The sequence below is a fragment of the Bradysia coprophila genome, assembly GCF_014529535.1.
Source record: "Bradysia coprophila strain Holo2 chromosome IV unlocalized genomic scaffold, BU_Bcop_v1 contig_5, whole genome shotgun sequence".
Lineage (NCBI taxonomy): Eukaryota > Metazoa > Arthropoda > Insecta > Diptera > Sciaridae > Bradysia > Bradysia coprophila.
In genome coordinates, this window is record NW_023503374.1 from 4,609,801 (window position 1) to 4,633,797 (window position 23,997).

The window sequence follows — 23,997 nt, forward strand, 5'->3', positions numbered from 1 at the left end:
GTCATTTGTGATGCTCTGAGCTGGTTAAACTCACAAATAACTTGTGACTGTCATTGGACTGACTGTGTGGTGTATTTTTTTTCGTTTAAGGATTTGTAGGAAATGGTAACTAGTGCCGGACAACAACCGGTGGTAAAATAAAAATTCAAACGGAATCGAAATTTCCGAATGAGTTTTCAGAAAGATTTTACAAAAGATTGGTGCAATCGCAATTCGATCCATCATCGGTGATCTTAATAGTCTATGGACACATTTTTAGAAAAAAAATGACATTGAGCTTTTTTCAGACTAATATAGTCCATAAGAAGGTAAAAGAAACTTATCAGGATGAGTTAGTTGGTGATAGCAATAGTAGATTATGCACTTCCGTCTAAAAAATGTTCATTTTGACCGTTTGGAAGCTATGTTTCCAGTCGAAGGCATACATAATCCAAATTTGCAAATCGTCGAAATAAACATTTTAGACAGAAATATATAGCCACCCACATTTGCCCTGGAAGGATAACATCGTCATAAATGAGATCAATATTAGCAACAACCAAACAGGGCCCATTTTAAGGAATTTAATTTCCAAAAAATTTACAAATTTCACAAAAATTCTTAAAATTTCCAAATTTCGTTTTCTGTTAGATCTCATTCCGAAGTAAATCAGTTAAGCTCAAAGACATGAAAAACAACTAAAAAGGCAGTAAAAACAACATTTACGGTGCAATCTGTTGTGTTTTTAGATGAAATGACGAAAAGTGATGGAAAAATTTGAGAATTTTTGGAAATTTAATTTCCTTAAAATAGGCCCAATAGCTACGTATAGCTATGTATCGAAAAAGTCTCAGTCTGAGCCCTGAGGGGAGAATTCAAGGCAGAGTTTTTGATTGGCTATCGACAATTTGGTTAAAGTGTTCGTAAATTCATTCTTTCAAATGTACTGAAAAGCTAGGAGTACCAGTAAAGGGCTCTTAAAAGGTACTGAATTTTGGCGATATATTTACCCACCGTTATACCATCTTCATTGTTGTCCGCATCTTATGATATTTTTTTTCGACGAGTTTCTAAGACTTGTATTGTGTAGAGCGACGAATTTCGTTTCATAGTAAAACAAACGTGATATTTGTAATGAACTCAATATTTTCAATTTTTTTTATTGTTACGAGACTTTATTTGTGGAAGACACTTTTGCTGAATTACCGGAGATTTTGATTCGGAATTTTACATCTACAGGAGTAGAGTCCATTTTTGAGAATTAAATCCTATTAAATTTCTAAATCTTTTTGAAAAATTTCTAAAAATTTAAAATAAAAATTCCTTAAATGTTAGAATTGTAGGAATTTCGAGAGTTGTAAGAACTTCTAAGGATATAATTCCTATATATTCTCAAAGTTCTTACAAATTTTATTAAGAGCAATGGACCCTTTGCAAATTTGTAGCCTACATTTAGGCGGAAAATGTTCGCTTTTTGATGATTTCTCTGAACCAAAATATTTTCTTGAAAGAGTAAAACCAAATTTTCCTTTTAAAATTAACACGTTTTTTGTGCGGAAATGGTTTTACTATTTCAAGAAAAGATTTTGGTTCAGAAAAAACATCAAAAAACGAAAAAAAATTCCACCTAAATGTAGGCTTCAAATTTGCAAATTTGTTCTCAAAATTCTCAAATATTCATAAAATTCTTAATTAATTCCTAAAATCCCCGAAATTCATTCATCTTCATTCATTAATTCTTTAAAAAAATCTTTAAAAAATCTTGAAATTCTTAAAAATATCTTTTTTTTATCTAAGACATGGAAACTCAAACATCCAGAATGACTTGTAGACTTGCAAGACACTCCGCCTAAATTAGCCACGAGTTTCTTTTGTTGACTTCTCTCGCCATCAGTCAGTCGTTGTTTAGAAATGGTTATCATTTCTCGCAACACCCACACCGAACAAACAATTATAAATAAATATTTAACAATACGAATAATGTAACGCAAATAACTCTATTTATTGATACAATTTTATTGTCCTAAAATGTAAAACTTTCCAATTGTCCCGACATATCACTTGAACTTTTCAAATTATAATTAATAACAAAAGAAAATCGTTTTCGAAAGAAAAATACTGAATTTATATAAATACTTAATCCAAAATCATTTCGAGATGCTTGTTATTTATTCAATTTATTATATTGACAATCAATTTAAGTGCACAGACCATTTGGAAGAGACGAACAAAAAGAAAAAAAATTGAAATAAGACAATTAATTCGCCAAAGTGTAATCATTTTATTGTGTTTATGTGCACGCCAAATATTTATATTAAAATAAAAACAAAAACAAAAAAAACTTACAGCTGCTAGCTAACTATTATTATACAAATGTAATATATACAATTTAAACATTTAAATTTAAAATAAATGGAATGCCAACGTGTAAATTTTTGAGTTTCATTCTGATCCTAAATTAGTTTCGTTTTGATGCACAACATCGTCGGGGTATTAAGCAAAGATGGAATGAATGAAGCATGAAGCCATAAAATGCATTCAACAAAATTCGTAAAATATAAATTACTTCCATTCATAGAGTTTACATTCTATGCTTCAATTTATTGAAACAAAATTCAACTAACTTCCATTAGGATTAAGAAATAATTCCATACCAGTACCGAGCGCTTGGTATGATTACCTTTATTGGAGTTAATGGGTTACTTACGACGTATTTACTTGGCGTTTATTATAAAATCGATTTTGTATGGAAGTTGGAATTTATAAATTGTGTAAGTTAGGAGTTCTATATGGGTGGACGAGGAATATTATTATTATATTTTGCTGATAGGTCCGTTTCATTCTTTAAGAGTTTATAATCGAGAACTAAGAATGTTTATGCTCTTAAGCAAAATGAACAATAGTCTGAAACGTAAAGTGTTCGATACGTGTGTCCTTCCTGTCCTCACATATGGTGCAGAAACGTTAACGTTAACAAAAGCTTCCGAAAATAAACTAAGAATGGCACAAAGAGCCATGGAACGGAGTTACGCTCAGAGATAGAATGACAAATCAATGGATTTGATAACAAACAAAAGTAGTTGATGTCATAGAAAGAATATCATGTTTAAAGTGGAGCTGGGCGGGACATATTGCAAGAAGGATGGACGAACATTGGACCAAAAAGATCATGAACTGGAGACCACCTAAAACAAGACCTAGAGGTAGACTACCAGAGAGATGGAATAATGGTATAAAGAGAATTGCAGGCGTAAATTGGCAACAAGTGGCAACGGATCGTTTGAAATGGAAGAGAATTGGGGAGGCCTACGTCTAGCAGTGGATAGAAACAGGCTGAAAAAGAAGAAGAAGAAGAAGACTGAAACATCGAGAGCAACCGTTTTTCGTGATTCTTTTTGTGTGTGTTAGAAACAGATGGGAGTAAAAGAAAGAGTACTGGCACTGGCCTAAAGAAAAAAAATATATCGAAAATACGTAAACTATCCCCATTTGTTAGACCGTCCATGAATTTTATCGTGTTTAGTATCAATCGAAAGGTAATATCAATAGCTTTCAAACGAGCCACATGTTGCTATGCTTCGACTGCTCTTTATGGCCGTCCAAAGCCAGTGAACGGTATCGGACTTCTTTGTACTCTATAATTCTCCCATCTATTCCTTACACAACAAAAAAAAGAATTACGAAAAACGTCTTTACGTCATTTTTTCGGATTTTTAAAACACTGTGCTACACACAGATTCGTTTTCGGACATTATTACCACGTAGGTCAAAAATATATCTTTTTGGTCCTAGTGACATCATATACTATTTTAGGCACACGATGTGCATTGTCGAACTTGAGTGACACTCTACATATCTAATCTAGTTAATTGTTTAGTGACAAAATTGGAACTTGCATTTTCTAGGGTGACTTTTAACTCTCTTCTACTCGCTGAAACAACACCTTAAAAATGCAATTTCCAACTTTTTCACTCTGTGAACAAATAACTGGATGTGTAGAGTGTCACTCAGGTTTGACAATGCCACGATATGCATTTTGACAATAGAACCAAAAATGAGACGTTTTTGGTCGGAGCTATATAAACTATTTTGTATTCAAGAGTACTAAAAAGTCGCATTCTGAACAAGAATTGACAAAACTGGGATGAAAAGTGGGAAAAAGTGTTTTCGTTTTCATTTTTTATCAGATGAGATAATTTGACGCCTCTGGTTGGCATGAATATAAAAGCATTTTACCAAGTTGCATTGAAAGTTTTTCTTAAATAAAGTTTTACTTTCTAAAATATTTATCTTTCGTGTTAAATTGGTTGTACGGCGACGACAATACTGCGTCTCAGCTATATTAATAGAACACGACCCATTTATTTACTTACATCGCAAATAGCATAATACATTCAACATGCATCATACTCATCCAATATCCATCAGGTCCTCAAAACTACCATCATGACTATTATTACTCATACATATTTTTACGAAAATATTACCAGGAATTCATAAACGTAAACGTAAATCGAATCATTCGAATTGTATACAATTTACAATGTCCTCAAAACTACCTCTTCATATAATGCCATCAGGTCCTCAAAATCATCGTTCCATGTGATGAAAATATACAGAGATTTTGACTCATTTTTATGTGCTCCTGTTCAGAAATTCGTACATGTATGAAAGCCAGCGTAGAAATGGTTGTTTTGAGGACCCGTTGTTGTTTCTATTTTATAGATGAAACGATGGTTTTGAAGACTTGGATGTATATACAAATTTGACGCTGTGGTTGTTTTCATGTTAGTGTACCGTCATCATCGATTAAAACATTTAGTGATAACGTCCAAATTGTTTAATAATTTGAATGGAGAAATGTCATTTGGGCAACCCTTCCCAAAATGTTGCAAATCTTTCTGATAGAAGGTTGCCTCAACGTTAACTGTTTTGTAACTTTTCGGACGTTATCTTCCACTTCCACGATTTAATAGTAAAATCGAACTAAATATTGTGAGTGATGTAAACTTAAACAACTTAAAAACAAGCCATAGGCGATTTTTGGAGGGTATACATTAATTGAATCGGGGGACAATCCTGAGTCATTTGCAAAAAAAAAAATCCTCGAGGTAATTATGTTTTCACGCCAGAAATCATGAAAAAATGGTCTTCACTAGGGTGACCAAAATAGTTTTTGTTGCATATTACCTACAATAAGTAAAGGCCAACACACACTAGCATCTAGTTTCAGTTGGGAATATGATATTTCTATTGTTAAAACCGGTTTTAACCGATTTTAGCTGATTTAAAAACGAAAAAAAACGAAATTTCCCCAAGCGTAAGTTGGCAGTAAGTCCAGCGCTGTCTCATATGTAAGGAAAATTAAAATAGACGCGAAGAAAAGTAAAATTCTAGAGAATTTGTGTTAGTGCACTTCAATCAAAATTGAAACTCAACGAAAGTCGTGCCGCGGTAGGTTTATGGTGTCATTGATAGTAGAGGTTACTACCTACCCAACGACACTCATATCTTCCAAGTCTATCATTGTAACTTGTTTTAAACACTCTCCAAAAGTTGGAATTTTTATCCCCTAAAAGAGCTGCTGGACGACTTACACGAAAACTTTCTAAATTTTTTAAAGGTCAACATATGCGTCCTCAACACCTCTGCCAACCACCATAATTTCAGATAAATGTATTGTCGGTGATATGCAACAAAAACTATTTTGGTCACCCTAGTGAAGACCATTTTTTCATGATTTCTGGCGTGAAAACATAATTACTTCGAGGATTTTTTTTTTGTTGCAAATGACTCAGGATTGTCCCCCGATTCAATTAATGTTCTACCCTCCAAAAAGCGCCTATGGCTTGTTTTCCTGTTTCATAAAACTTGTTCGAAGTTTTGACAAATTGACTCTTAAACAATGCAAGGATGGTGTATGACGTGTAGGATGGTAATAACACCGATCTGGTCCGTCTTGTAATTTACCTTCTCCTTATTTGAATATGGAAATTGGTTAAGTTTTGATAAAGTTGATGATTACTAAGGGGTCATTCACAAATTACGCACACGGTTAATTTCTAAAACTAAACTAACTAAACTAAACTAATTTCTGACCCCCTCCCCCCCGTTTCGCACGCGTTTTTCATATAAAAATATCAAATTCCTGGAACCCCCCTCCCCCCTTAGGTGAGTGCGTAATTTGTGAATGGCCCCTAAGCAAATATTTTTCCCTTAATTTGAGATCCGAATTTTCAATAATTTAGACGCATAGACGCGACGCAAAGGTTGTTTATGGGACAGAAAACGATAAGTGTTGGCGCTGAAAATTTTATTTTCAAAAATAAATTCTAATTGACCTGTACAATCGAGCTTTGTAAATTCGAAACTATTTTTTGTCTGGCTGCTATAGGCATATTATACAAAACAACTGATTTTAGCTTAAACAAATAATAATAACTTACCAACAACGGCATAAATTACCATTCCTCATCGGATACAATAGGCCTCAGAGATTCATTCAACATTTATGTTCTTTCCTTTGGTCTCTTCCAGCATAAACAAACCGAATAGCACTCCTAACACGCTTATCGCCGAAAATATCCACATGCACCAATGTAAATGAATAATGGCCGCCAATGTGGGATAGAATTTAACGATTGTGAACAAAAATACACTGACCAGCAACAGGCAGTACGATGTGCCTAATGAACGGATCTACGAAATTGTTGCAAGGAAATATTAAAATCTTTTTAAAAGACTCCAGAATATCGTCATTTCTTCACCTTCACCGGGAGAACTTCCATCAAAAGAACGAATAGCAACGGCACCAGTCCAATGTAAGCCATAAACACACAAAATGAGATACTGGTCACGGGCACCCAATCATATCCGTCCAATTCGTACTTGTTATACGACAGATAGGCGTACGCTCCCATCATAGACAGACCAATGGAAGTGCCCAGTGACGAAACAATCAGTAGAAATCGTCGTCCCACATTATCGATCAAAGTTGTGGATATTGTCGTTGCAATCAATTGTATCGTAATCATGATGATGGACGACAAACTTGGGTCTAGTTTCGATCCGGAGTCTTTGAAAATGATGGTGGCGTAATTCATTAGAACCGCTGAACCGCTGAACAGATTCAAACCGATGATACAGAATGCTTTCAGTAGTCCGATGCGGGCTTCTTGAGTACCTGAAACAATAGTGGGATGTTTGTTTTACTCGGTTCATGGTTGTTGTAGATGTAGGTTGGCACACTCACAGAAATCACCAAGCGAAACTTTCTCGCCTCTGTCTAAGGATTGTCTAGCTATCAGTTCAACATTATCCCATTCTTTCAGGAATCTCTCGTTTTCTTCTTTGGTGTCTTTGTAGCAGTTCTTGTAAAACCGTAGTGACTTCGCTGCATCCTTAGTGTATCAGACACTTATTAACACTTGTTATGAGAACGGAAAAGCTATTCCGAGAGGTCAACTTACATCGAATCGTTTCTGCTTCATCAAATCGTTTGGAGATTCCGGCAACAGTAGAAATGAGATCGTGAATGCTATCGGAAATATCATTATAACATACGGTGTCGTGCTATAAGTTAAATACGCGCCAGCGATGTAGGAAATCATTACTCCAAAGCAAGTAGAGATGATCAGAAAAGATCCCAGAACACCTCGAATGCTGATGGATAATAAAATGGACGCTCAATGATTGGGTCTAGAAGGTCGAGTTAACTTACTGATCGTCAGCGATTTCTGCCACAAATAATGGGACACAAACAAAAGTTCCGCCGCATGATAGTCCGGCTAAAAAACGACCTAAACACAACAGTTCAATCCGAGTAGTAATTGTTACGGTGATCCAGAATGCCTTAAAACAAAGAATTAGAAAATTGTGTGAAAACGATCCAACTGACGCAGCTCACCAAATTAGGCAACGCCAGTACACAAAAAGTTTTCTTTCTGCCGAAATATCTCAAAATTGCCATAAAAATAAAGTTTCCGCAAAAGCCTCCAATGTAGGCAGATGCTCCGAGCCATGATGCCATTTCATTGTTTATGGGACCATTGATGAGCGGAGTACTATCCGATTGCAATACTAATAGAGCAGGTGAAAGCCATCCCGATGATCCACCATGCGCCACACAAGCTAGATTTGCTGGATTTAGGATGTCCTTTCGATTATTGCATGACATTTAAAACGTTGACAATAATTTTACCACAAATCACAGCTAGGAACTGGTTCTTTAGATGACAAAATTTTATGATTTTAGACGAGCTAACGGAAGACATTCTCTTTTTGTTGGGCTACAGCTTTAGGCACATCCTCATTTCCTCAATAATCTTTAGGTTGAGGCCGCAATTTCGTGATAAACCGGAAATTTCGGCTGTTTAGAATAGACGAAATTGACTTGAAGAAGAGTGACGGCAAAAGGAACTGTGTTCTGTCATATTTGACGGCACGTATTCAGTACCAATCAGTGTCCATAGATGGAGGCGTGATGAGCGCGTGTGCAAATTATGTGTATCCGCGGTATCCAGGATACCGGGAAATTTTTCCGGAAAAAATTCGGATACCGGGAAATCGAATGATAGCTGAACAAACCAGCGGGAAATGTATGTGCGGGAAGTCACTTTTACATTTTTGGATACTGGGAAATTTCGACTCGGATACCGCAAAGAAAACATAACTTGCATACGCGGCATACGCGGTGATGAGTTGCATGCACCTCCTCAAATATTTATTATGTCTTCGTTTTATTTGCTGAGAACGATGATAGCAAGGATTAAAGTTGGAAATTTAGTCGTCGCATCACATCGAATGTTATAAATCTCTTCTTTGATCAAGTTCTAGACTTTCGTTAAATTCTTGAAAGTTTTTCTTTTTAGCCCCGTACGAAGTACGAAGGGGCTTATAGGATTACGATGCCGTGTGTAATTGATGGAATTCGAAGCAGACGGTAAGGGCAAAGTGTTTGCCTATGTTTATAGATGACGAATCCGCAATAAAAATTTTGGCCGTCTGTCCGTCCGTCTGTCACGTCGATATCTTGAGTAAATCCAATCCGATTTCAAAATTTTTTTTCCCTGAAAGATAGTCAGAATAGTGAGGCTAAGTTCGAAGATGGGCGATTTTGGGTCGACCCCTCCCGAGCTGGGGCCCCATAAGTGATTTAACGTTTTCCGAAGATATCTCTGGCCATTTAAAGGCTACACTTGTAAGTGATACGTCAAATGAAAGGTATTTACAATACCGATCGACAAAAAAAAAAGTTTATGAAAATTGGATGACCGACTCGTGAGTTAGACCCCTTGGTGTGAACTAGGTACAGGGCGGCAAGCCGTTTTTGCTTGTAGGCTGGTCAAATTTGAACGGATTTAGATATATTTTGCTTTATTAGATAGGTATTGACCGTACCAATCCGGGAAAAAAAAGTTTATGAAATTCGGTTTACCAGAGCGTGAGCTAGGTCTCTTGGAGTGAGCTTATATGTGGCTACTCGGTACAGTGAAGGTGGTGGTTTTTATCTCGAGTAAAATTTGACCGAATTTCATGAATTTTTTTGTTTGAAAGATACTAACGAATGTAAAGCAGCCGTACTATTCCACCTCCTAACAAAATGGCCGTCGGCCGCCATTTTGGATTTTTGTAAAAACAATATAAATCGATGAAAATGATAATTACAAAGTCACAGATCAGTGAGAAGTGCAGTTTGTGTTACATGTGCTATGCGCAATTTTTAAGACGTACACATTTCATAAGAATTTAGGGCTAGGGTCACGTGCGCAATCGATTTACGGGTTTGTACGGGGCTCAGTCGCAGCAAACGCTCCGACTGTTCTGACGGCTCGTTTTTAACGAAATTTTCCATAAATTCAACGAATTTTTGGTAGACTGCAGGATATTCAAGAAGTCGAAGAATTGTTACAATCTCCAAGATTGTAGAAAGAAAGAATTCAAATGACGGAGTTTTAGTTAAGTCAACGCATTTCAAGCATGAATGATCAAAGTGGTCAGCTGCAGAAAGTACTCTATTTTACATGAAAATGTTTGTAAGTTTTACGTTTGTATGATACACTCAGTACTCTATTTAGAGTACCACTCATGCTTGAAGTGCGTTGGTCAGTGAATGTATCATTCTCTGCCCACAATTAGACAAACTTTCCGACCCAATCCACTATTTTGCTTACGTTTCTCAGACTCTTTTGTAAGCGTTATCGCAAAACATATAGTCTATTCCATCTCTGTTTGTGTTCTTATAAGAATAAATTCACGAGTGTTTGCACGTACCCTTATGGTTACTCTTCATTCGTAATGTTTATTGGATAGTCAAATTTCAACATTATGAACTCCTAGCATACAAATCTGAAGTGAAAGAATATTTCCTAATTCTTCTGCGGTTTGGTTTGAACTAGCAATATCTGGCTGGCGAATCCAACAGCATATTCAACTCTGGCACTGAGACGATCAAAAATGTAAGGTAAATATAGTGGGGAGAGGTAATGTCATGTATAACCTATTTTGGGAAACACAAGTAAATCGTAGACAACCATTTTAAAGAAAGGTGTCATTACACTGACAAAAAAGTTTCGAAAAACTCACCTGCAGCAGGTAACTTTGTCTCCAGGTACCTCAAGTTATCTGTAGTAGGTGAGTTTTTCGAATCTTTTATGTCAGTATAGCATCGAACTTATGTGTTAGGCCGCGCGTCTCACAGTGTTTCCAAAAGTTTTCCACAGTGTTTTCTGAAAAACGGCGTGAGTAAAATATCAGGGAAAAATCAACCGTTTTTCATTATTCTTTTTTTGTTTGCACCTTAGGTGCCGGCACTGGCACAAAAATATATCGAAAATACGAAAATCATCCCCTAAATGAAATGATTATATAGTTAGATGTGGTGAAATTTCAGCATTAATATGCTTCACTTGAGACTGTTCATTAGAGGTGTGCGGGCCGATGTTTTTTTGAAGCCCGTCCGGCCTGAAGCCCGGTCCGAAATTCATTTTTAAAGCCCGGCCCGTACTGGCCCAACGTATTTATAGCCCGTCCGGCCCAAGACCGATCGGGCCGGATAAAAACTCGGACGGGCCGACATTTTCGGGCGGCCCGATAGCAAATTTCATATGAAAAAGTGCGCGAAACTTTGAAAATCGGGCCAAAAATTTGATTTTTTAGGTCCGATCCAAGCTCGGCCCGACAGATTTGAGGCCCGCCCGGCCCATGCCCGGTCGGGCCGGATAAAACCCGGGCGGCCCGCACATCTCTACTGTTCATTACTTCTTTACACGTCGGGCGGCCCGCACATCTCTACTGTTCATTACTTCTTTACACGGTTTAACCAATGCCACGCGCGTGCAACTTCTACCGCTTAAACAAGGATAAACAAAGCCGTTTTGATTGTATGTGTGAATCAGCTGAAAAACAGCAGAAGCAAATTCAAGCTGAAATTTCGTTGCCTCTAACTGTATAAAACCAAAAAAAGAGACTTTTGTACTACAAAGTCTCAAGACTATATTGTCCCTTAATGACTCATCGAAGATTTGTATGAAAAGTAGAAGTACATATCGATATCTCATGTGTCTCATTAATCCATTTACAAATTATTTCAGTAGTTTTATGGTCGACAAAATATCTATTCAAATATTTGCTGAACATCTGCTCAACTGTTATTCTGAAGACAAATTTACAGATAATGATACTTTAATGACTCACCCCCGACGCCAGTTCAACCCGAAGAAGAACTAATCCACCATGACCGTAATTATCTCTTATTCGTTTTAACTACCCCGAACGCAAATATTTTCTGCAAACCATTGCTGAATGAAAGATCAGTTTAGCGTTGTACTCGGTTCGCAATGGTTGTGATTGGAATTGATTTTGGAAACGATTCGTGTGTAGTGTCAGTATGGCGAAATGGACGCATCGATATTGTAACGAATGAATCCAGCGGTCGTTACACTCCGTAAGATTAATTAAAATTCACGCAGGAATCGTGTTTGAAGTAATAGTAAATGATCTCTTTGATGTAGGTCAGTGGTTGCGTTCGATGAACGTATGCGACTCTTTGGAGTTTCTGCCAGGAAGCAATGGCCAGCAAATCCCAACCACACTATTGTCGACTTCAAGGGGGTATTGGATGTGAATAAGATGAGAAAATGGAAACTTGATGTGTGCAATTTCACCAAAAATAAGCGATACTCCACGCTAACGTATAATACACAATTAATGGGAGAGAAGCTTAGCTTGAGTCCATGTCAAATACTATCGATGCTGTTCGTAAAAATCAAAGCTGAAGCTCAGGCATTCATGCAAATAAATGAACGAATACTTGGATGTGTTATTGCTGTGCCAGCACATTTCAATAATCAAGAACGGAAGGGTGTTCTAATGGCAGCCGCAATCGCGCGATTAGATTGCCATTTTCTCATCAAAGATACGACAGCCGTTGCGATCAACTATTCTCTTTACAAAAAGTTTGCGAAACCGATCACTGTGGTGTTTATCGACTTTGGTCAATTTTCAATTCAGATCTTTGGATGCAAATTTTATGAAAGAAGACTGGAAATGACTGAGGAAATATCCGAACCGATTGGCGGTAGAGATATCGACGAAACAATAGCTCTGTATCTTAATAGAACTTATGAAATATATGGTAAAAACAGCAGAGAGAAAGACTTCTACTCCCAGCTACTGTACGAAGCGGAAAAATTGAAAAGGAAGATGAGTTCCAGTGTTCAGCGTCATCAACTGATGAACATGAAACAAGTACACTCTGGCGATCCAATTTTTATGTGCCGATCAGACATGGATAGGATATGTGAGCCAATGTATGTGAAGATCGAAAGCTTCATGAGACGCTTTTTGCAAAATACCAACCTACAACTTGACGAGATCCATTCAATTGAATTGGTTGGCGGATCGAGTAACATTCCGATTATGCAAAAAATGGTTGAAAATGTCTTCAACCAACTACCAATTGCAACAATGAACCGCGATGATGCTGTGGCCCGTGGTTGCCTATTGAAGTCAATGTTAAATAAGAAGAGAAGGGGCTACAAAATCATGGATAGACCGTTTGCTGATGCAGTTGATAATTTCGATGGTAATTTTAATGAAAGATCAATGAAAGATCTTGTCAGGGTGTTTCAGGTAGAGATTTACTTTTACTTGGTTCAAATGGACAAAAAAAATTAAGATTTCATTTCACCAGGTCCACAGATTTCTAAAATGCGACCGCCGCGATTCATTCCAAATAACAGAAGCTGAGTTCATGGGATACAGCGAAATGGAGGTAATTTCAAGACTCACTTTGAAACCAGTTCTTCAGACGCTTGGACTTTCTTTAATTATTTATTTAAATCCACCACAATATTTACCAATTTTAAAGCTAAAAGTGATCTCTTCCTAAGAACTCCACCCATAGCTCCCATAGTTGTAATTTGTAGTTGTCCTTTCGATATTTGAGACTCGAAACATAACTTCGATTTTACATCTTCAGAGAAAACTAGCCAGATACGACATAGAAGAGGGAAAGCGACGGAAGGCACGCGACGACCTTGACAAATATATATCGGAGCACATGAAACCTGGTGGAGTGCTGGAAAATTGTAGTGAAGCCATCAGAAACGAAATAAACAAAACGAAGGTGTGGATGTACGGCACAAAAGAGCAGTATGAAGACCTGATTTACTATTGGCAACAAAAGGTAGAAAAAATGAATAAAAAACAAGTGATGCGACAAGTTGAAGAGGAGAGTGTCGATGATGCGGATTGCGTTACCATCGATGTTACGACACACGTAAGTAATTCGAATTTTATATTTTCGTAAAACTGGTTGATTCTTCCGTAACTTTTGTGACTATTATGGTCTCGATAGTCCAGTTTGGACTGTCCAATACAATAATAAATTTTGGACGACACTTTTACAATACCACCGCAAATCTAATATCTTTCAGAGCCTAGTCAACCGGTGCAGTTCAATTTTTGTTAAACGACTAACCTTTAGCGACTGTGATGAGGTGACACTAATTGAGTCGAATCGAAGCAACAATGCCAATTCAGAATACGGATCGCGAGTCCATCGACAAGGTAGATAATTTTGTGATAATCACCTGCATTTTGCTGTAGTAAACACATTCACTGTTCATTTGTAGGTTTTCGTTCTCGCTGCCGTCGACTGAAACGTAAAGCAAATCAGAGTCACGATGCAGTCCTTGGAAACAGTGATCAACCGAAGATCTCATTGTGTGGTCAAAGGGGAAAAGGAGTCCCGTGGTGTTGTTTTTTGTAGGTTATCGATACGGTGCACTCATTTGTATGAGAGTTTTTTTTAACGTGGATGGCATTTCAAACTTACTTGAAAATGATCCACGAATAAAAATGATGAAGCTAGTGTTAGCGATCGAATATTTGTTATTTAATATATTTTTATGAATACAAAATTTGACGTTTCTTTTATTGGGGGAGAGAAGACTTTGTGTAATTTATACCAGATCGTTCAGTCCATTTTTAACGGATGATTTTTTCCTAATTTTATGGAGCAAGAACAAATTGAAACTTTCATTAAAATAATGTCTGTCTTAGACTGGAGAGCCGTGATAAAATTGAAGGCATCGTCTAGCCGTTGAAAAAAGGTCGGCGGCTGGCGGCTAGCTCGGCTAAGCCGATGAAAAAACGATGGCGGCGGCCAGAACCGCCGGTAAAAAAGTCGGCTGGCGGCGGCTAAATGAACATTAAAAAAATCTTTTTCTGGCCTCTGCTGAAAATTGTTCCGATAGTTCAGCAAGTCTGGGTGTTGATGTTATTTTTTGTGCGATACCATATTACCTTAGCGTACCTTTCTAGGACGTCGGGATCCAGAGACATTCCCGTTTTAAGTTAAATGGGAGTTGCACTGATGCGAGCGAGATATGGTGACATATTTTCTTCTCGCTTCCACTAATGCATTTAAACCGGGTTTATCTCATGATCCTGACGACCTAGGATGTAGTGCTTTAGTGATTTAGAATCGGCATGAAAAAGTGCCTGCATGTTTTCGAACTCGTAACTGCTACGTACGAGGTGGCGAGTAGTGAACCGCTTTGTTGAATATTGAGTGTGATACCTAAGCGATTGGATGTTCTTCTATCGAATTTTTCATTTATTTTAAGGATAAAGGTAAAGTATTACAAGCATTACAAATGAAGCTGCATTTATTAAAAAATCAGCAAGAACAATTGAATCTTTAAAGAAAACTTGAAATTTTTTAAATTGCATCTCCGTGAAGAAAAGTGAAATCAAGAATCCGAATTTTCCAGAGGACGAATTAAAGAAAAAAAAATTAGAGCGCGGGTAGTCTGTCGAGCGATGCAAGGTATCAGGCAATTTACGTTAAAAAATTGAGTTGTTTAATAGATTTAATCTAACAAAATTACTCCAGCCGCCGAGTCAGCCGACCTTAACCTCTGGCGGCGGCTAACGGCGGCTAGCCGAACTCCGCCAACTAAAATCCTCGACGGCGGCGGCGGCCCTTTTAGCCTTCAGCTGCCGTTTTTCGGCGGCTAAAAATCGGCGACTCTCCAGTCTGTAGTCTGATGCATAGAATCTGGGAAACCGAAGAAATAAAAAAGGAAAGGAAGTCAAAGCACCTAGCATAGTAGTAGAATATTGCTTATGTTAAATAGAGTAATAAATTACGACAGTAATACCGTACCATGTAATTTTTACATTGTTCCAAGGTCATATCACTATGTTTAACATAAGAAATATTCTACTACTATGCAAGGTGAGACGAAGAAAGAAAACACTAGATGTGTCAGGTCAATCGACAATTCAATAGCGTAGTGTATTGACAAAGATGCGTACTGAGTTGCTAGTTCACCCTATGCTTCTCGTCCTCTCGTTGTTCTAGGCGGTATATGTCTAGTATATCGTTTGTATTGTCATTCAGTCAGTTAGGCCAAAGCACCTTGCAGAATAATAGAGTTTGTACCACGTCAAATAGAACAGTATTTTGATACCAATAATACCATTAGTAGCCTTAATGGTAATTTTGCAATAACATTATGAAAAAAGGAATGGAAAATGCAAACAGATTTCAATACAAGTCCGACATAGTAATGTAAACCAGGCAGAACCAATCGATTTGACGAGGGATATAATCTCGGGTAAGTTGTATTACCGCACTTGATATTCTCGGATTTTTCAAGTAATTTTCATCTTCGATTCAACGACTGCGGTTGAGTAATTTGAACAATTTTTGTATATAAAAGTTTTCGTGTTAGAGCAAGAGTGTCTGACCGGTGAAAACTTCTTTGCACGACTAGCTCGAAAAGTGTTTTTCTGTTAACTTCCGCAAAATAATTCCGAACTGAATACACTTTTAGTAAATTTTCTCACAATTATAGCGGAGTTTCGGATGGATTATAGCGGTTAAATTTTTTTTATCTACCTATCTATCTTCGCTCATGCAATAACTCCCCAAGTGTCTAAATAAACATGTGGACAGAGGTGAATAATTTACTAATAGGAACATAGGGTAGACGAACAGTTCTGACACTATAGGAGAATGATGTTTAGAAACTAAGAAGAAATGTAATAGAGTTTTTCCATATTTTAGTACATTCTGTCTAAAAATTACTGCTGTCACTGCGCTTATTTTCATGTGAACGATGTGAACCAACATCTGTAATAACAAATATGAACAAATATTGGTTCACAAGAAAATAAGCCGCAGAGAATGAAGTAACTATGAAAAAAATGTGGCGCCTCTACAGGCCAACCCACTTGTCCCATAGATCATATTATGGTTGTTATATATTCACAGTAAAACTTATGTTTAATTGGATGAAGTAATAGATTTTGCGTCGATCACAACATCGTGAATACATGATGTACGCTCCCTCGTCAAGTTAGTTACTACCTTACTGTGTATATTTACCATGTCGTAATCAATCTGTTGAAAACATTTAGACCGAAAGATGTAGCAGATTTTATGGATGGTATACAGCGATAAGCGTATTGCTGTTTCTACTTCGTGCGAAGCTAAAAATTGAAAAAATTCGTCTCTTGTAAAAGGATCAGAGGCATTTCATTCGCATTTTCAAGGAATTTCCAAGTGATGATCCACGATGTTCACACTACACACAAGAACAATGAAAGAGACAATTTAATGAAGCAATAAAATTTATTGTTCTAATGAAACAAAAACTGGATAATTCGTCACTGGAGATGCATTCATTATAAATAAATTTGAAGGAAAACAAATGCAATTCACAAAATAAATAAATTTAAAAATTAAATAGAACTATCTACCATCAATGCACGCACATCTGCTGTAAGAATGATAAAATTTTGATATATTTGTTTTGCTATTATCTTACGTTGACCGATCGTATACATACATTGCTCTCATTTCTCAATAAAGAAATATTATCCGGATATGACATACGATCATCCAATGAAAAGACAATAAAAATGAACTCGAACTGAAACAGTTCGTAATTTTGAGGCACAAATTTACTTGTGACTAGCATGAAAAATTCATCCCAAAAGCGAATTGTCACTCCTGTTCCATATTCTCAGCACCATAAACAGTTAACATAAGTCCCATTTGTTGGACAGAACTTCCCCCCGTGTTACACACCGGTATATCATGTATCAAACAAACGGCGCCGTGTAGTAAATCTTCCGCTTTCTCGGCAACGGCTTTGTAGTCAGTCCCGTGTCGTCCAGAAACGTTTGAAATGATTTCTTCTTACTGATGCAGGGATCGGTTGAATTGTCATTTAACGTTTCGCTCTCGTCCTCCTCATGCACTGACACCACCCCATTATCCATATTAAATTCCATGTCTAAATTGTATTCAATTCCTACGTTGTTGTTGACATGGCCGTTCTGAGAGTCCAGTTCCAGCAAAATATCGGCATCCTTCGTAGCACCATTTTCCGTCGATTGGGTGAATTTTCCGTATTCAGCGTCCAAATTGTACCAGTCGAATTCTGCCTGGATCGGTAGGTCATTGCTTGCAATAGCAGTGTGTGGTGGAGTAGATGCCGGAGCAGCAGTTAATTTAATATCCACCGTAGTCATCGCTTTAGGTGTTGCGGGCTTAATTGGAGTCGGTTTTTTAATTCGTATGTCCACCAAATTCATCGAATTCGGTGGTCGGTTTTGAATCGGTAACTGTTTCGCTGGCGACTTTGTAATGTAGTTGTCCTGCGATATAAATGTACTGGAACTAGTCTTCTTCGGTGAAATGATTGCCTTGACATTCGGTAATTTCGGAATATCGGCAAATGATTCGTCCGTCATCTCGGTGTGGGTATCACTGCTTACAGATATTGAATCGGCACTCTTATGCACGTCGACTACAATTTTCACCGTTTTTATATTGTCCACTTCTGAAATGGAACAGTAATCCGGCTCAGTATGGTAATCTGGCTCGGACTCCGCGTCTGGCTTCAGCTTATTTTCCAGTTGTTTGATCGGTACATTATTGTCGTTTCGCATGCCGAGTACATGCTTAAGTTTCATTAAGTTTGCTGGTTTCGGTGGAAGAGCCGGTGGTATCTTCGATTTTTCAATTTTTTGCGCTTCCTCGTTGGACGACTTATGTTCCATGTCCACATAATGGTGGGACGACACATTTTCCGATCCAATCGGTTCATATTCATTGCTATAAACGCTCTCATAGCTGAACGATTGCTCCCTCTCGCGAGATGGAGTCAGATGATTCTGGTGATTCTGGTTGTCACGAGGAACTTGTAGCATACTATTCTGAGTGGAAAAATGAACTCGCTTCTGACGAAGGTTTACATCCTTCGGTAAACTGTCGGGTGCTTCGTTGCTCTTTTCCATCATACCGTCAAAAGATTGTTGGAGTAGAATCTGTGAAGCAGAAACGTTGAAAACACGGGTGACGATACCGTTTGAAGGTCTCATATTTCATACCTGATTGACACACTCAAGCACGGGGTTCACAGCATTCGTTCCGTATGGTTTCGATAGAGCATTGTCGGAATCATCCATGTCACTTGCACTGGCATACCAATCTTCAGTGGATTCGAATTGCGTTGTCTTTCCCAACGTGTTCGATTTGAATGGTTCTACGTTTCCTTCGGTTTCAATAGCGGATGGTTGTTGGATGGATGAACTGCTGTCTTTTGTGGCATTGGCATCAGTCAAATTCACACTTCGTGAGCGGGCATATTCTTTGAATGTCCCGGAAGTGCGTTTACTGGTGTATCGCTTGCTGCGTCGTGCCTCAAAGAATGAAGGATTACCATCTTCGCTGGTTGACATGTAGTCAACGCTAGGCGTAGATGACTCATCTGAAGGAAGGAATAAGAAAGATCAATTAGACTAACCACTCCGTCATAGTGTTGAACAGACTTACCGTCAATTTGACTCTTTCGACTCTGTGTACACGCATTAGCCATTTCAGATCTGTAGTATTGTTTACGGCATGATAAACAGTATTGAGCTGCCTCACTGACACTGATCTTGCAGTTTAGTCCATACTTTTCGCTCAAAATTACCAGCTCACTAGCCAGTCTGTTTATTTCGTTGTCTTTTGTGTAGAGTTGATTCAGAATGATTTTCTGATCGTTTCGCAGTTTCGTTTCGAAGCTCATCAGAGCTTTAACGATTTTCGACAGTTGATTCGTTCGCCATGACTTCTCGTGTTCCAGTTCGTCGGTAAGCGTTTGAATTTGATTGGTGAAGAACAGAATTAGATTCTCGCATTTCTTCACCTGAACGGACAGACTCTGCTCGGTTGTTTTTAGCTTTTCGCGAAGATTTTGATTTTCAGCGGACATCATCTGGGTGAAGGAAATGTGGAAAGAATATTAGTGAACGCGGGTCAAAAGATTCGAACGTATTGATGGATTATTATCGGAGAAATAAATCGTTTTAATTAGTAGAACGATTGAAAACAATTTTTACATCAACGTTACTGGTGTACCTTCGTTATATACCTGCACACAGTTGTAAAAATGTTAAAAGCTTTTTCTAGTCGAAACCATTGCTATCAAAAATTTAAATTGATTTGATTTTCATTAAGATTTAACACACAAAAGTAGGGTGTCATGCAAAGAGAACCGAGTTGGAAAATTGACAATTTTCATTGCGTCGCTGTTAATAGTACATTATGACCCGACCTGAAGGGGAGGGCTGTATTCCCATTCACACTCGTCAAAAGTAAAAATTCGAACGTACTGGTGGGTAAATGCAAAAAATGTATTCAAAAAATTGCATTTACCGACCAGAAGCACGGAAAAATTTTTAGCCTCCCGCTCCCGCACGAAAATGTTCAAAATTTATCTAAATTTTCTTGAACACTCAGCTTGACGTCATTTGTTTACGACCCCCATAAGTTTACATTTTTCTTCGTCTGGAATTTCCCAACGAAGTATCTACATCTACAAGTGTTGTGCAAGAAAAAATTAACGACAAAACCTACTTCTGCTCTACACTTTGTTTGAATGTTGAAACAACGAAGTGCTTCTATATTGTTGGTTCAATTGGTTGTGTTTATATACTTTCGGTTCAGTTAACCAGAATGTTTACTAAATTAACATCGCTTTTGGAAAATGAAGGCGCAATACACAAAACGTTCAACGATACACGGTGCCACAAAGCCGATAAATGAATGATCGAATGCTGTTCGAATTTATCAAAAATGAACAAAATTTGGCTTTTCCAATAGAATTATGTGACACCCTAAATAAAAGCAATTCGTATACTCTACATTTCATATGCAAGTGCAAGTGTAGACTATGGCTGAAATTGATAAGTTATTAGGTTTTGAATTGTCGATCATTTAGAATAAATTACAAAATTGCAACGACTACAATCGTGGCTTGCTAGTCACCAAATTATAATCATTGTAATGGAAAATTCACTGTAAATTAGAACGGCAATGCCAATAAATCTGTCCCAGTCTGTTTCAAAAATGTAAAAAATTGCTTTATTGATTCAGACATATTTTACATTAATTACGTTGCAGGTATAACAATCACGCAAACAGACATCATGGTTCAATAGCAGGGAATATTTTCGTAAGTGTTGTACGGCTTCATTTACCCTCTAAATGAAAACTGCATTGATTTTTTCTATCAGAAGACAGACTGGGTATAGTGGCTGCTGTGTCCATGATATTATCGACCCATATTGCGATACGGAGAAATATATTCGGAGGCAGAGAGTTGAATTTATGGAAATTAGATAACAAAACTAACAGTCGTGGTTTATCACTGATAAAATCCTTTCTTAACACCAGTGCTGTTAAGGATTTGCACCAAACACTAAGCGATACTTTTGGGTAGTAAAAGTCACAGGTTTATCGGTTCACGGTGAATATAATTGTTTTTTGTGAGGACTAGTCTTCAGCTGAACCTCATCATTATGATTCTACTAGAGAAGCCAGTCAAAAAATTATTAGACATGAGTCAAAGTTTCAGAAGACAACCTCTGAAAAATGTGGCTTTAAACAGCAGAAAGAATGTTATTGAAAATTGAAGTAAAGGATTTGAAATCAATTTCTTGAAAATACTTAGTTTAAATGAAGATTCGCTAGAAAAACTTTTGATATTAAAAGATATAGAGAAATTTAGAAAATTGAGTGTGTAGTCTTGACTACTAGAACACAATTGTCAATTATTCCAATTGTCTGCCCTGTTGACTGTCATATCTATCATCAACAAAACTCACGAAAGAACTACAACATTCCAATTTGGTTTCTCCCCATTATGTTCAAATCAAAATTTTCCATTTCTTTGCCAAAATACTGCAAAATTGCAATGCGAATAAAATGTGTTATTCACCCGTACATGTAGATTCGACTTGATATAAAAATAGCGAAGATTCACTTCACGTATGTATCTTATCAACAAAAGAGATTACGACTTTCCTAAGTGGCCGTAATCTACATTTGTCTCTTAGATAGCAAGTAAAAAGCTATGAGTAATGCATGCCTAACCTCATCTCAGTGAATACAATTGTTGGTTCTGAACTAGAAATTTTCGTTGAGGAAATTCTAAACATTGACGATCTACAATTTCCCTGGAAAAAGCATCACAACACGTATACTGAAATTAAGTTATTTTCCACGCACATTCGTTTATTGTGTGTTGAAAACGTGAAGGCCTTGAACGTAATATTAAAGAATTATGCGGATAAATTACCTCATCATTTGTGATTGCATTTGAATCCGTGTAAAATGTACTCTTCCGATCTTCTCCAGAATACAAGGCTGTGTTGTAAACGAAATTGTTGGTCCATTTGAAGGAATTTTTGCCATTGTAATTGTAATTGTTGAGCACATTCTCCTTTATGCGCTCAACCAAATTCATCTTACTGTTGGACACTGCTTGATCGTAATATTGCATGTTAGGTGTGCCGAACATTTTGTACCTGTGATTCCGTTTCTACGTTCGTTGCGAAGGTTGTCCTAGAAGACACCGGAGAAGTTAATTAGATTTTTATTAACACCAATGGTGATGTTTATTAGGTGCTTGAAGATCTTGTGGAGGCGTTGGACAAAAGAAACCAATGTCTACAATGTCGATTCAAGGCGAATGAGTAATGGTCATAAACGATTGCAGTAGTAGCCATAAATTAATCTTTGCTTAATCAAGCATAATCCGAGAGTAGAAGTTCTCTTTGATAAAGAATAAGGCCGATTTTATCGTGTCGAGGTTACGCATCAGTTTCAGTTTCGCTTTATTAAAATTTTGAGTCAATAAACACACGTCTAACCGAAAAAGGTTTTTGGTAATTAAAATTTGAAGAAAAGAAACTTGAAGAAGATGATTCTCTCGTCTTAAGACTCGATATAAATTCACTGAACGGTTACACACACACACACCATTCGATTGAACGTGCATGAACAAGTCATTGTTTGTGCAATTTTCAAATGCCAACTAAACGTTGAATTAATTATTTTAATTATTTTTCTGTTTCTTTATAATATATTTTAATGGTCGTTGTTATCTATTCTGGAAGTAAGTCATGCCACGAATGTTAGCGAAGTCTATATGCAAAAGGCAAAGTAATTTTTTCTCTTACGATTCGTCAATTGGCTCAGTTTATAAATTTATGGTTTGCATTTCTCTTAAAATTTCTTTTTCATTTTAATTTGTTTTTATTCAAATTACTTGAACTAATTGGAACACTTTAACGAAAGTATGAATTTCAGCATTCACATCGACTATATGAAAAAAAATTTCTTTTCTTTTGATATAAAATACGAATCTTTTGATATGATGGAGACTTTGGCGTATCCAACAACATTCGGTTCATTATAATGTAAATACAAGAAAACATACGAATATGGTTAAGGCCCATCGAACTTAAGAAAAGACCAAAAGACCAATGAACAATAAACCATTGGTCGTCAACACTATTTTACATAAGATATCCATATTGTAACCAAAAACTTGATTTCGACATTAAATGAAAGAAATGAATGGCCAAAATGAATCAATGAATTCCATTTACCTTCGATACAAATTGTTTTCTATTGCTCAAAGTGTCCTTGATGTACATAATATTAAGTAGCTCACTGTTCCCAAAAACGACATTCGAATAGTTTAACCTATTTCACACAAACAACGTATAATTTCAGAAATTAGTTCACCACAATATTATCCATCACACAATGCACAATGTTCGTTATTTACTTTACGTTTTTCTTGACTGGAATAATTTAATAAAACATTTAAGTTAAGTAGGTGAAACTACTGAAACATTCGTTTGGTCGAAATTTTTTTTAAATTTTTTTACACAAAACTTTTTAATCTAGTTCAGTACGCGTCGTCGAAGCACTGTCTTCAACAATTTGTATTGTCTGACTTAATGGAAATGAAAGAACACGAAATTTTTTTGTCGTTGTTTGAGTTTAGCCTGCATTCCACAAAAATAACCAAATTCATTTCAATGTATTCAGAAACTTAAGTCCGCAAAATTGTTCCGCGTGTGAGTATAGTGTGGTACCGTCGTGTGTATGTATACGTGGATCGTAAAAAAACGTCTTCAGACTCTTACCACGTTTAT

At 36.9% G+C, this 23,997-nt stretch overlaps 3 protein-coding genes and 1 long non-coding RNA gene across 6 annotated transcripts; 2 read left to right on the forward strand and 2 right to left on the reverse strand.

Moving 5' to 3' along the window:
* Nucleotides 1-6,282: 6,282 nt before the first annotated feature.
* On the reverse strand, nucleotides 6,283-8,432 carry LOC119071755 (facilitated trehalose transporter Tret1-like). 2 transcript variants are annotated; one of them, XR_005086715.1, is made up of 8 exons: nucleotides 8,180-8,432; nucleotides 7,886-8,118; nucleotides 7,700-7,830; nucleotides 7,449-7,641; nucleotides 7,232-7,379; nucleotides 6,747-7,162; nucleotides 6,405-6,678; nucleotides 6,283-6,360 (listed from the first exon to the last, which is right to left on the reverse strand). XR_005086715.1 is itself a non-coding variant. In XM_037176794.1 (7 exons), the coding sequence occupies exons 1-7, from the start codon at nucleotides 8,250-8,252 to the stop codon at nucleotides 6,478-6,480; spliced, it is 1,395 nt and encodes a 464-aa protein (XP_037032689.1). In that variant the 5' UTR covers nucleotides 8,253-8,432; the 3' UTR covers nucleotides 6,288-6,477. The 2 variants fall into 2 exon arrangements, 1 of the variants encoding a protein (XP_037032689.1); XM_037176794.1 differs by having other exon boundaries at nucleotides 6,288-6,678.
* A 3,317-nt stretch (nucleotides 8,433-11,749) lies between these two features.
* On the forward strand, nucleotides 11,750-14,357 carry LOC119071735 (97 kDa heat shock protein-like). The gene is made up of 6 exons (XM_037176766.1): nucleotides 11,750-11,923; nucleotides 11,991-13,110; nucleotides 13,172-13,252; nucleotides 13,460-13,759; nucleotides 13,917-14,049; nucleotides 14,115-14,357. The coding sequence occupies exons 1-6, from the start codon at nucleotides 11,817-11,819 to the stop codon at nucleotides 14,249-14,251; spliced, it is 1,878 nt and encodes a 625-aa protein (XP_037032661.1). The 5' UTR covers nucleotides 11,750-11,816; the 3' UTR covers nucleotides 14,252-14,357.
* A 2,778-nt stretch (nucleotides 14,358-17,135) lies between these two features.
* LOC119071727 lies at nucleotides 17,136-23,865 on the reverse strand. Of its 2 annotated transcripts, XM_037176748.1 has the most exons (6): nucleotides 23,625-23,865; nucleotides 23,443-23,539; nucleotides 22,128-22,393; nucleotides 19,337-19,763; nucleotides 18,892-19,271; nucleotides 17,136-18,828 (listed from the first exon to the last, which is right to left on the reverse strand). In XM_037176748.1, exons 3-6 carry the CDS (start codon nucleotides 22,347-22,349, stop codon nucleotides 17,599-17,601), a joined length of 2,259 nt encoding a protein of 752 aa, XP_037032643.1. In that variant the 5' UTR covers nucleotides 22,350-22,393; nucleotides 23,443-23,539; nucleotides 23,625-23,865; the 3' UTR covers nucleotides 17,136-17,598. The 2 variants fall into 2 exon arrangements, with proteins under 2 accessions (XP_037032643.1, XP_037032642.1); XM_037176747.1 differs by having other exon boundaries at nucleotides 23,443-23,865.
* On the forward strand, nucleotides 20,712-21,508 carry LOC119071827. The gene is made up of 3 exons (XR_005086731.1): nucleotides 20,712-20,898; nucleotides 20,951-21,002; nucleotides 21,064-21,508. It is a non-coding gene; the product is annotated as an uncharacterized LOC119071827 (long non-coding RNA).
* Nucleotides 23,866-23,997: the final 132 nt, after the last annotated feature.